This window comes from Bos indicus, chromosome 24, assembly GCF_029378745.1.
Source record: "Bos indicus isolate NIAB-ARS_2022 breed Sahiwal x Tharparkar chromosome 24, NIAB-ARS_B.indTharparkar_mat_pri_1.0, whole genome shotgun sequence".
Classification (NCBI taxonomy): domain Eukaryota; kingdom Metazoa; phylum Chordata; class Mammalia; order Artiodactyla; family Bovidae; genus Bos; species Bos indicus.
Window position 1 is genome coordinate 37,754,445 of NC_091783.1, and position 13,399 is coordinate 37,767,843.

The 13,399-nt window shown below is 40.7% G+C and overlaps 1 protein-coding gene across 3 annotated transcripts; it reads left to right on the forward strand.

The window, feature by feature from the left end:
- The first annotated feature begins 605 nt into the window (after positions 1-605).
- Positions 606-10,202, forward strand: LOC109577777 (myosin regulatory light polypeptide 9). Of its 3 annotated transcripts, XM_070778875.1 has the most exons (5): positions 633-761; positions 2,053-2,180; positions 6,113-6,311; positions 6,791-6,952; positions 9,698-10,202. In XM_070778875.1, the coding sequence occupies exons 3-5, from the start codon at positions 6,128-6,130 to the stop codon at positions 9,868-9,870; spliced, it is 519 nt and encodes a 172-aa protein (XP_070634976.1). In that variant the 5' UTR covers positions 633-761; positions 2,053-2,180; positions 6,113-6,127; the 3' UTR covers positions 9,871-10,202. The 3 variants fall into 3 exon arrangements, with proteins under 3 accessions (XP_019842173.1, XP_070634976.1, XP_019842174.1); XM_019986614.2 differs by lacking the exon at positions 2,053-2,180 and having other exon boundaries at positions 606-761; XM_019986615.2 differs by lacking the exons at positions 633-761; positions 2,053-2,180 and adding an exon at positions 5,225-5,371.
- The last annotated feature ends 3,197 nt before the right edge of the window (positions 10,203-13,399 follow it).

The following is a 13,399-nucleotide window of genomic DNA, read 5'->3' on the forward strand; positions in this document are numbered from 1 at the left end:
CGTTCTAGGTCGGAGATAGGCTGAGGGCCCTCGGGACTAAACAGTGTTTGTTTCCGTAGGGAGGGGAGTGACTCGTCATAACACAACACCGGGCCAAGAGATCAAGTCTCTTGCCCAGAGTCGTCCTCTCGGGGTACTACAGATAGCTGTGTGACCACTGGGGGAAGACCCCAGCCTCCCCACTCACCCTGAGGAGAGCCCCCTGCGCATGCGCAGAACCGCTCGGCGGCTCGGGCGGGGCGCTTGAGGGTGGGGCGAAGGCCAGCCACTTGGGCCGCGAAGCCCTCTCCGCGATTTCCCTACAAGGACTTGGGTCGCCGAGCCCCGCCCCCGGCCGGGCCCTGGAATGTGCGGAGGGGCAAACCCACAAGATAGACTCAACCATTTGCAAACAGGAAGGGGGGATGGAGCAGTTTACACTGTAAGAAGAGGTGTGAAAAAGACGGAAACTCAGTCATCAGACCTGGAGAATCATTACCTTTCTACTATGTTCTAAGCTTCCCTCTCGACACGTCCTTTCCGTGCACTCGGTCAAAATTGCGCCCTCTGAGCACACCGGCAACCCCCCCCCCCCCCCCGCCCCGTGGCCCTGCCAGGCTCACACTATTAGCCGAGAATGGTGACTCCCTTCCTTCCGGTCCGCTAAGCAAAGGCCGGAAGTGTCGGTTTGTAGCGTCTCTGGGAGTGGAAGGGAGTTGGTAGGGGGAGCTGAGGCAGCGAGAAGGTTCCTGAAGCTCTCGGATTCTCGCGGCTGAGTTAGGGTGAGTAATGCTCGCGGTCGGCCGCGGGAGGCCCGTCCGAGGTGCATCCCCACGGGGCGGCTGGGGTTGGCGGGGTGGTCAGCAGCGCTCCCGGGGGCGCACCTGGGCAGGTGTGCGTGCGAGTTCCTGGGTTTCGAGCCCACGGGCCGCTCCGGCGCCGAAGGCCGCGGCCGGAAGCGGCCCGGACGCCAGCTTCACTCTTTTGCCCAAACTTGGAGCTCGGGAAGTGTGGTTTAGCCTGCTGGCGCCGCGAGCTTGGGCGGCAGCCGGCCTGCGAAACCCGAGCCCCGCGGAGCTGACGCTGGGACTAAGTTTAATTTCTAACGTAAACTTGCCCGATTCCAGAGAGTTTGCGCAAAAACTCTAGCTTGGTGCGGTCCCCGGACGCCCGCCCGCTGCAGCTGTTATTGCAGCTGTGTGGCTACGTTTAGTGGGAATAACCACCTCAGATTAGCAACTTCAGTTTAGTATCCACTTTTGTAATTGGAATGTTTTGATTTTTAAGTGATAGTTGGACAAACAGGAGTTTGGGGTTTAGTTTGAGGCTTCAGGAAAACTCCCAAAAAACTGTTACTCTGGGGCGGAGCCTCCGAGTTAAGTCCGTTTCTCAAAGTGTTTACTTTCAAAGTAGCTGAATTGATTTATCAAAGAGTGTATCATTTTTTTACAGAACTTTGAAACAGAAATAAGCGTTCAGTTGAGATTTTAACTTAAGTGCAGAAAGTTGTACATCTAAAGGTGGAGAAAATGAATGATTCTTAAAATTACTACTATTTGTTTCATTGTTCTGGAAGGCCTTTGATGAAAACCTAGCCAGAAAAACTTTAAAAAGTGAGGCTTTTCTGGCTAGTGAACCTGGACAACGAATTGCCTTTGTCAAGTGCTGAGGACATTTTGGGTGTGGCAGTCTTAGAGGACTAATCCTACCTTCAACCGGAAGTTTGCTTAGGAATTGAAAACTTGGTTAAGTTGGAACGCAAACACCCCTGAAAATGTACTTTTAAAAAACTGTGGTTAGCGCCAAAAAAGTACATAAACTTAGCTTGTAAAAAAAAAAAAAGTACATTGATTAAATGAGACAGTAGATTTGGTCTGGATTTGCAAAGTAGATGTTATGTACCATCTCATTAGCAAGTGTTTCCTAAGATGGGAGTTTTTCATTAAAGAACATATATTTCCAGAATACTATCAATTGTAGTGTCCTGTATAAAGTCTTCATATTAGTTTACATTTATTACCACTATAAATGCTGGACTCTAGAATTCTAACTAGAGTATTCTGGGCTTCCCAGGTGGCTCTAGTGGTAAAGAACCCACCCACCAATGCAGAAGACGTAATAGACGCGAGTTCGATCCCTGGGTCGGGAAGATCCCCTGGAGGAGGGCGGGGCAGCCCATTCCAGTGTACGGAATTCTCGAGGCAAGAATACTGAAGTGATTTGCCATTTCCGTGTGTGTGTGTGTGTGTGCGCGCGCGTGTGCGCGTGCGTGCGCGCACTCTCGAGGCTCTTCAGAATGGAAATCTAGAGGCAAGAATACTGAAGTGTTTTGCCATTTCCGTGTGCGTGTGCGTGGCGCGCGTATGCGTGGCGCGCGTATGCGTGCGTACTCCAGAGGCAAGAATACTGAAGTGATTTGCCATTTCTTCCTCCAGGGTATCTTCCCGACCCAGGGACTGATACCGCATCTCCTCTGTCTACTGCATTGCAGGCAGATTTTTTACTGCTGAACCACTGGGGAAGCCAATATTGATATGGGTTAATCCCATTTTATAAATGAAACCAGAGTATTTAGAAATTGTGAAAAATCTTGTTGCCCTTGGTGTGTGGGGAAAGCCTCTTAGTGGATCTTTATTTTTCATTTCGCCCATCACTTAATCCAGTCTTTCTTCCTGATATGGTTTGTATCCATCCTTTTGTCATAACCCTGAATGATTCTCTTCCTATTTGATCCAGCTAGAAGGATAAATCCAGAAATTCATTACCACCAGCACTCCCCTTCCCTGATTAAGACAAGATTATGGTCCTTCGAGTCTGTAAACTGATTCTCCTTAACAACCCTTGAACTGTTTTCATTCACTTTTTCTCATGATTCTGAAATCCTTGTGAATTTCATAGACGTTGACTCGGTAAGTCCCAGGGTTTTCAAGTTCCATACAACACAGAGCCCTTCACACCAAAGATCTTTCATTAAATGCTTCAAAAGTAAATTCTAGACTGAGCTGATGATGAGTGAAGACATAGCTTGGAAACCGTGGGTGCGATAAATAATACTTACATTGATGTGTAAAATATTTTCAGTTTTCTTTTTCCCTAGCCTAGTTATGCATTTGCTGAAGGCTTGTTATATGAAGAGAGTTACAGGCTGACTTGTTTGGGGAAAATAAAAGTGGACAGCATACCTGAATCATAGCAAGGAGGACAGTGACAGTATCTAAAGTGATTGGCTCCTTGGGATCATAATGCTGTTTCTCATTTGGCTCCCTCTCCACCCCAGTCAAGTGGATCAGGTGATAATCTGCCAGCAATACCAGAGATCCAGATTTCATCCCTGGGTTGGGAAGATTCCCTGGAGAAGGGAAAGGCTACCCACTCCAATGTGCTTGCCTGGAGAATTCCATGGACAGAGGAGCCTGGAGGGCTACAGTCCATGGGATCTCAAAGAGTGGGACACAACTGAGCGACTCACACACACTACCACCAGAGTTGATGGTAGTGACTGAAGTACCCATACTTTCAGTTTGGTAAGGGGAAAAAAAAATAGCCTTTCCTTATTTTGAAATAACTTGACAGCAAAGCTGAATTCTCTATCTCTGAAAGGATGCAGATTTCTGGTGGGAGAATAACACAGATCAGAATCCAACTCCTTGAAAAAGTAAAGGTCCATGTAGTAACTTGCCCAGTGTTATACTACCAAATTTTGATAGCATTAACTACCCTAATTTGTCAGAATTAAGACTGACATTTAAATTTCTTAATTCTAAGGATGTCTTGTAGCTTTTAGGGTTTTTCAAGTTCTTTCCCCTACCTTTCCCCCCACCTACCCACAAAAAACTTTCAGAAACAAAGAACTTTTCTGAAGTCATAGTATTTGATAATCATGTACCACCTTTGAGTTATTTTTCATTTTTGTTACACATTGTTTTAACTTGAGAGTCATACTTTTGGAATGAAAACTATGTAACTCAAATAAGTTGAACCAATCATCTCATTTCTTCACAGTTGCCTCCCCAACTATATTTAAGTTCTTCAAAGAGAGCACACGTACCTTAACATTTCTTAATTCTTAAATAATAATCAGCATTCGTGACGTTTGATGCACATGAATGTAATTCTGCTGATCATATTAATGGTTGATGATTAAGGATCAAATGAGCTAAAGAAAAACTCTGAGGGTATTGTCAGTGCTGACCCCAAAAATACCTTTATAACTTTAAAAAATCTTACAATGTATTCACATATTTAAAGAATACATGAAAAAAAAAAAGAATACATGATTAAAATGACTGATTTTAATTAAATGCATGATTAAAAGAAAGACTAGGAAATGTATCAAAATTCTAGAATGAGAGTGTGTGTGTTACTTTATAATCTAACCTAAGTATTTTTAAAAGATACTTAGAGAAATGATACTAAATTGAGTATTATGAGGTCTTGTAGGTTTAAAAAATCAGTTATCAACCATTTGACCTGTCTTTTTCATCTGTTTCTTTGTTCTTAAAACAACTGATATTTGTGCATAGTTAGGGTAATACAGTGTTGTCAAACAAAATAGACTATTTTTAAACATATGCTTTGTTTTGCAAAGACAGGGGCATACCTAAAATACTAAAGAGATGTGGACTGGTAAATATGTGCCACTCAACCACTAACCCAAATCCTGGAGTCCATTTAGGAGAGGAAGAAATAATATATGCTATTACTACTTGTTTTTAAACTACTATTTAGATTAGAGGGGGGAATTACAGCTCTCTGTAGTTTAGATGATAACATCTAGAGGTGTTATAAAATGAAAATATCACGAAAGAGTAATTAAAGGAAATTTGGAAACCAGGGAGGAGCATATATCCTAACTTCTATGTCAAGTAGGGTATAGCTTACCAGCAGCACATTCCAGTGCATGGCAGGAGTGCTATATTTGATGAATTGGAATTTGTGACTCTCCTTTGTGGAATTTCCTTCTAAAAATCTGAGAATAGAGTTAAGCTTTAAAAAAAAAAAAAAATCAGGCACAGTCAGAGCTTTTCTAATTATTTCCGTAATTGAATGTAGTCTGGCTGGTGTGGTGTAATCAAGGAAAGAATGTAAGAAATAAGTTTTAAAACTCATATGAAGCATTGTGTCCTAAGTTCACTTCGCAGTACTGACATCTAGGTAGTTCATTCTTTGCGATCCACAGGCTTATTTTTAGAGCAAGGGCATAGTGTTTTGCTACATCATAGCTAAATGTTGTTTTCAGATCGTAAGCTTTAAAACTGTTGTCCTGGTCAGAGTGTGAAATCAGTAGTGCCTATTTTAGACCTGCTTGAGAGAATATAACTGATTACAGTGTCTTAGTCTTGTGGGTTAGAGGTTTTGCTGACTGCCCCCGCTACCTCAGCTCTGAAGGATGGTATGGTAAAATTTTATTGTCTGATGACTGTGGGATTTTTAACTTCAAACAAATTGCTTATAGTCTTAAAAGATTTAGTGTTGAAAGGGAGTTATTAGACGTTATTTTTATTTTCAACTTAAGTTTTACGGGGAGAAATTTAGATTATTAGAGAGCAAAGGTAGTTTCCATATCTCTTAAAATGCTTTCCAAAACTTCTTAAAAACTAAATTGCTTTAAAAATTTTGTATTGTGCTCTGGTTTTTGTTTAGAGGACTTAATCACTTCAGATGATTTGGCTTAGAAGATGAGTTAATGTTCGTCAGTACTGAATAACACTGAGGTATAGAACTGGCAGTTTTTCTCCAGTGTCCTGACGTCTTTTGTTTCTTGTTTTCTATATTGTTATTAAGCTAATGGATTGAATTGTTATCAGTCCTTAATCAGCTTTCCAGTAGTACTGGGGACAGGAAATCTTGTTGATAATGCCCTGAGCTTTGAATTAATGTTGGTGGTAAGTTGGAACTTGAAATTAGTGACAGACTGTTTCCTACTAAGGATGAGTGAATTCAAAAGATGAATCTGGTTTTCCTCTTTTTAGATTGATCCTCTGAGTAATGGTATCAATTAGTTGACAGATTTTTGCCAAGTGATACTGTCTTGTGAAATAGTTTTTAAACCCATCTCTCAGTGGCTCAAATACCTCTGGAAGGTTGGTTCAATTTAGTTTTTGCTATTTCTTGTATTTCTCCTCTTTGTTAGGATTCAACTGCCACCATGTCGAGCAAAAGAGCAAAGACCAAGACCACCAAGAAGCGCCCCCAGCGCGCGACCTCCAACGTGTTCGCCATGTTTGACCAGTCCCAGATTCAGGAGTTCAAGGAGGCCTTCAACATGATCGACCAGAACAGGGATGGGTTCATTGACAAGGAAGACTTGCATGACATGCTTGCTTCCCTGGGTGATTATCAGTTTTAATATTAATAAATCAGACAATTTCTAAAACAACCTTTTCTATTTATTTCTGAAGTCTTAAAAGTTTTGTGAAGCCAATCTAATGATGTTACAGTTCACTAAGATTCAAAATCTGGAGCATTGTTTCCCAAAGTAAGGTCCTTGGACCACCTGCAGATTTCTGGCCAAGTCTCAGAATCAGGCTAGAGACCAGCTGTGTTTGTGTGTTTGTGCATGAATGCGTGTGCTGCACTCTGATCGTGATTATGAAAGCAGTGTTATTTCTCCTGACTTCCCAGTGGAATAGCACAGGGTCTCCAGACTCTTAATATAGATCCTTTTCACCGAGAAGACTTTTTTCCAAATAGTTTTACTGTCTTGAACACAAATAGCAAAACTGTATAAATGATCGTCTGTCATGTCAAAATGTTTACCATGATGCATTTTGTGATGTGATTAAAATTATGACCCTCTGTTTTTGTTTAGGAAAAAATCCAACTGATGAGTATCTGGATGCCATGATGAACGAGGCTCCAGGTCCCATAAATTTTACCATGTTTCTCACAATGTTTGGTGAAAAGTTAAATGGCACAGATCCAGAAGATGTCATCAGAAATGCTTTTGCTTGCTTTGATGAAGAAGCAACTGGTAAGTCTGAGGTAACCTTTAATTACCAACTGATTATTGTTTGGTTATAGCAGCTAAAATATATAATAACTTGAAACATGACAACATGTAACACCCTCAGGTTTATACCAGACCTGTTTTGGGGGACAGGTTTCACCTGTGGCATGTTAGGCACTCACTTCACTGCCTCTGCCCTTAAATATTTAATTTACAATTTACTAGGTGAATTTGGAACTTTTTTAGGAAACTTCTGTTACTCCTTTACTAGAATAATTCCACAGGGTTTAGGCACTCAGTAAGTGTGTCAAATGAATATCTTTTACAGGAGCAATTTTGGAAAAAATTGTAGATTACTGTAGGTGGTGGTGTTAGTACGGTCCTATGTTGGTTTATCAGGTACCTCTCTGCTCTGAGATTGTTTAGATCTGGTATCTGGAATCAGGTGCTCTGGTTTCATAATCCTCTTCTGAAATCAGCTGTCTGATTTCAGGCAACTTCTCTAAGGCTCTTATTGGTAAGATGGACCATAATATTTCCTGCCTCATGTGGTGGTTGTGAAGATTAAATGAGGGAATGAGATGGTAGCTTACTGCCTGCACAGAGTGGACTCTCAAAGAAACCCGAAAGGCTAGCTACATGAATGCCTGCTCTTTTGGCAGAAATGTGTATAAGAGAAAAAAAATAAGGGGGTAACTCACATGGCAAGATTTTTAAGAAGGAAGGCACACCCTTTGGTTACACAGTGTTTGGACTGGTTTAAACAGCCTACTTGTAGTGTGTGGGGATGGAAGCACAGTCTCTCCACTCTGACTTTGAAGGCGTTCCACGATAGGGCCTCGTCTGGCCTATTCAAGTAGACCACCCTCTTGACTCTTGCATCATCTTTACAACCTCGTTCCAGTCTCCATGCATTGTTGCCTGGACTTACCTCCGCCATTTCTGCCTCTGCCTTCCTCCTCAGATCACCTCCTTCCCCTTGAAATCAAAAACTCTGAACAGTTATTTCTGGAACCGGTAGAAGAAGGGCAGGCAGAAGAGACTTTTTTTCTTGCCAAAAACTTTTGTGTATTAAATTTTTTTTTTTAAACAGTGAACATGTGTTATTTTTTTAGTGGAAGGGAATAAAACCATTAAAGTGTCTTAACTGTTCTTCAGAGTCATCTCAGTGGTCACATTCTTAAGAGAGCCTCAGCTGCATTTTTATACTGTTTTCTTCTGGCCTCTGGGAAAACTTGAGAAGCTCTCGCTTCTTTCCACCGTAGTTTATGTATGTCTCTGCTGGCACATACCCTGCCTGAGCTTATGCTTTAGCTGTGTGCTTGTTTCCAGTCATCAGTCTCTCCCGGCTCTCTGGATAAGGGCTGTGCATCTTCAACAGCATCATGTTCCCCTCTTTGTAACCCTCCCAGCTCCTATCACAGTCCCTGCACATAGTTGATTAGTTTACATGATGGTTGAATGACTTGCCTAAAGAGGAGGATTTATTTCTACAATCTAAAAGTCTAAGATTGGGAGAACTTTTTTTTTTTTTTTAAATCTAGGGTTGAGTTAGTCAAAAAACCCATAAATTTAGAGTTTCTTTTGTGAACTGACCTTACACGTTAAACTTATTTTATAGGAAATATATCAGTGTTTTAGCTTAATTTCACACACACAAAGAAGTAGTTGTAAAATAGAAACTTTATGAATTTCAAAAATCTCTGTGCTTGAATTGTCATTTAATACCTTTGGGTTACTGCAGGAGTGGGTCTAGATCATGATTGCTCATGGAAATTACTGTTTAAACTAGTCCAATGGAAATTACTTAGGGAGCTATTTTAAGTATCAGTGTCAGGGCTGGCCTCTGGGGTTGTTTTGAGCTCCCTGGGTGATTCTGATGTGCAGTCAGGTTTCATGAGACCCCTACTTGCACAGGTCCAAAGTAGAGAATGTTTCTCTCTGCTCACTGTTAGCGCTCCAGTGCCTATCCCAGTGTCTGTGACATAGTTAATCCTCAACTATCTACTCAGTGGTTTTGCACTGAGCCTAACCATATTTGTTACTGAATCTAAAATTAGACTTGTTTTTAAAAATTTGTTTAATCTCATTTTGTGTATTTTAAAAAGGTAAAGTGAAGTGCCTGAAGTGTAACATACCTTGTTAAAACTGGACCTCACAACTTCAGTATTCTTTCCACTGAAGCATTTTACTGATATTTATGATGATTTTAGGGCTTCCCAGGTGGTTGAATGGTAAAGAATGCACCTGCCAAGCAGGAGTCATGGGTTTGATCTCTCAGTCTGGAAGATTCCCTGGAGAAGGAAATGGCAATCCACTCCAGTATTCCTGCCTGGGAAATCCCATGGACAGAGGGAGGGCTACAGTCCATGGGGTCGCAAAGGGTTGGACATGACTTAGTGCCTAAATAAGAACAAGATGATTTTAGTGTATTTGCTTGTAGAAGAAGTGTGATCATAGATGGTATGTTGAGGAAGCATCATACTTCATGCTTTCTGGTTAGGCACAGGATTAGTTGTTGTTACCAAGAGATCAGGAGGTTGTTGTTGGGTGCGGTCAGTAGAGCAGAGAAGGTTAATGTCACTAAGCAACAGAGCATTTTCTAGGCAGCTGTGCTGAGGCTGGCTTAGTCATGTCAAGACTATATTTCATACATTTGCATGCTTATAGTCCTTAACGTAAACCCTGTGCTTGGTCAAGTGGTAGATGCTCCTTGTAATTATTCCTCAGAGGAGTGTCTCTTCTGATCTCCATTTCTTTATTCTTCAGGCACCATTCAGGAGGATTACCTGAGAGAACTGCTGACCACAATGGGAGACCGGTTTACAGATGAGGAAGTGGACGAGCTGTACAGAGAAGCACCTATTGACAAAAAGGGGAATTTCAATTACATCGAGTTCACACGCATCCTTAAGCATGGAGCGAAAGACAAAGACGACTAAAAAGAACTTCAAACTCCAGCCAAACGTTCCTTGTTGCCACTCTGGGTATTTCTGAGACTTTCTCTTAGAGCCTGTTGCATGCCCTTAGCTTTACAGCTTCTGCCTTTCTTTTGTATTTATTCTCAGCCATTTGGGGCACATGCATCTCTATAATCAGACTGGATATGGGACTTCTTGTCATTTTAAGAGTAGAAAATAGGGTAATTTAACTTACCAGCTGCCGTCTACCCTCCCCGCCCCCAGTAACTGCAGTCTACAGAGTCAATATATTTTTTCAGAGAAGGTTATTCACTCAATTTTTTCTGAACCATAATTAAACTTTATGATAAAAACTTCCTTGTTTAAAACTTTTTTATTTACCAAAATTGACTTTTATTGGTCTTGGTGCATCATCTAAAGAAGAGTAGTAAGGCAAATCCTAGAAAATGATATGGTTGTTATACTTCCCCCTTATTCCTTCCAGGTCTCCTAACAGTTCTATTTCCTCTATTCAGTCTTCCCCCCTTCTCAAAAAAAAATCCAATTTTTAACTGCCTTTATGGAATTTTCTGCACTTTGCATTTTAAAAAACTTCCTATAGAATTTGCATATATATATTAAATATGATAGCTTTGGTAGCTTTAAATCCTAAAGTTCAATATTGGACCTGCCAGCATCCCTCCAAATCTGTTCTAAGCTTTTTGTACATTCCTTCATGTCATTTAGAACTAGACCAGGCCACTGAGTGCAATTTTAATTTGTCCTAATTTTTAAAACTGTTTTAGCCCCCAAAGGTTCTATGGAATGCTTTTATCCAAAAGGCTGATTTTTCTGTATTGTATTTCAAAGTGTTGGAAATAGAGGTTTTTTTTTTTTTTTTTTCTGTATGTAGTTTCTTTTTAACACACGGTCCCTACTGAAACACGGTGTTTATTTATGCAGAGATTCACATGAGTTCATGGACAAATCTTTGACATTCCTGACCTGCCCACAGTCAGAACAGCTGAAGCTACATGCCTGGGAAAGTGAGATCATTATTTCAATCCTAAAAATAACTTCTGCTGTTTGCAGGAATGCAGGACTGTTTTCAGAGTTAATCAGGAAATGGTAGACAGTTTCATTTATTTTGGGCTTCAAAAATCTGACTCTTGAGGATTCGTGAGTTTAAGAAAGATCTTGAAACACTGGGGGAAAGTTAGGTGGGAAGAGTGGATGGACAATTAGCCTATGAAGATGAATATTGGACTGTTAATTCATAATTTTACATTTTATACTACTAATAACAAGACTATCCTTGGACAAGACTGTTACCTCAGGGAACATGCAATTACTGAATGCCTTCAGGGCGTTAGACCTTCACACCTAGCAGAATAGGTGAGCTGGATTCTTTAACCTCATGAGGCCAGCTTTATAGAACAGGAGTGGAAGAACCAGTGATGAGACTGCTCTCGTGCCTTTTAAGATTAGGCTCTTAGCACCTGCCTTAACTCTTGCCTTTAGTGTGTTCCTGAATTTCATTCAGTGGATTAAATAAGCAAAGTACTTTATCAGGCTGTAGCTATGATACTGAAATTTTGTTTGTTGAACTAAATTTACATTTCAACTGGAAAAAAAAAATCGCTTCTGCTTTATTAACAAGTTTCCAGTGAAGAACAAATAACATTGTTCCCATGTTGGGGTGGGGGGCGGGGAGCGGAAAGTAGCCTCATCTACTGAAATGATCTCTTGCAGTGTCTCCATTTCCATTTCAGATAACTGCTCAAAGAACCAGCCACCGTTAGAAACAGTGGATGGTCTCCCCTGAATGAAATGTCTCCTCATTTAGTAACAGTATTCTCCACATGGAAAGTAGGCTTTGCATAATTAAGATGATTGTCAGTAAAATGCTAAAGCGTGTACTCCAACAGTGAGTGCGTTTGATAGAAAAACCAGCCTCCGTGATGAAAAGCCATACTTGAAGCAAACCACTGCAAAACTTCTGATAAAACCAGCCTAATGGGGGCAGCCTCCTTACCCACTTGCTTATGACAACAGTGCCATTCCAATTCCAGGGCCCTGATTTTACTTGATCGAAGAGCCTCTATACCTGGATGAGAGCAGCAGTTTATGAGTGCTGCTGGAAGAAACAGGAATAGGCCTGGCTATACGAGACAAGTGAAAGCAAATTATGAAAAGGAAAGGCAACCAGTTTTTACAAAGTATGAAGAGAGAAAGAACCACAAGAAATATAACTAGACTACAGGGTGTGCTGGCAAGTTGTAAGGAGGATCAGATAGATGTTGAAAAGGGCTTGGACAGTAGATAAAGCCACAAACACAGTGTGATGGAAACCAGGTGAATAGTTGGAAGAGTGAGGTTAGTCAATAGTGTTAAACCACAGAAAAATTTGAATACTAGGTTTTCATTTGGGCTGTTAGGTAGAGTTTTGAGTGCAGAATTAAATGTAGCAGGAGACAGGGACAGTGTCTAGGCTTGGGGTTCAGTCCAGCTACGTTTTAACCTTGTTCGTGCTCCATCATGGCTTTGTAACTTTAAGAGAGTTATTTGACCCCCTCAACCTCTGTTCGTTTGTAAAATGGAAGTAATGCTCTTGGTTCATAATCGGAACATAATCTATGAATATATAAAGCAGCATTTTTGTGATTAGGAGCAGTATGGGTTTTAGAGTCAGACTTGGCTAAGTCAATTCTGCCAGTCTGTTATTTGATGAGCTTCGTGTCCTTGGGCAGGTCACCATAAGTGTCAGTTTCCTCACCTGTTTAGGGACAATACCCTCTATGTTTGTAGTAAATATAGAAACACACTAAAGCTAAATGGTCTAGCATCCAGTAGGTATTCTGTTTACCAGCTGGGGCTGTTTGGCAGTGGGAGAGGCTTATAGGGAAGGCAGGACCACAGGGCATTTGTTTAGAGAAAAAGCGAATGAAACCAAAGGAGTGATGTCTAACAGATAGAAAACCTAGATCACATGTTGTAGGATTATTCTTAGAAAAATAAAAATGGATAGTGCTCCCTCTGAAAACAGTAAAGGGTAGGTAACAGGAGTTAATCCTAGTTGGAGATTGGAAGACTGAGGTTAGTAGAAAAGTCTACAGGGGTTTGATAGTATATTATCTCAAACTAGAATTTTATTAAAGAGTTGTTATTAGTATTTAATGAGAATATACATAAAAATGTGTGGTATAGAGTAGGTCCTTAAACAGTTTACTTTAGATTTCCAAGTAGGTCCAGTATGTCAGAACTGTTTGTATCTTTCTAGGTCCTCTTTAAGTGTACAAGTTCTTGATTTCCCTGCAACCACGGTTTTTATCTTTGCTGTCCTGAAAAGCATTGCTGGCGCTCATCCTTCAACAGCCAGTTTTCCCAAGTCCCTGTATCTTTTTATTCTAAGTTTCTGTGTGACTGCTTAAATAGCAGGCATCATAACTTCTCTTCCATATTTATCTACATACATTTTATATTTGTAGTAAGTAGACAACTTGTTTTTTAGTTTAATGTATCTTAAATTGTCATATTTTGGCATACCCACCATTTTTAAGTATATTACCTT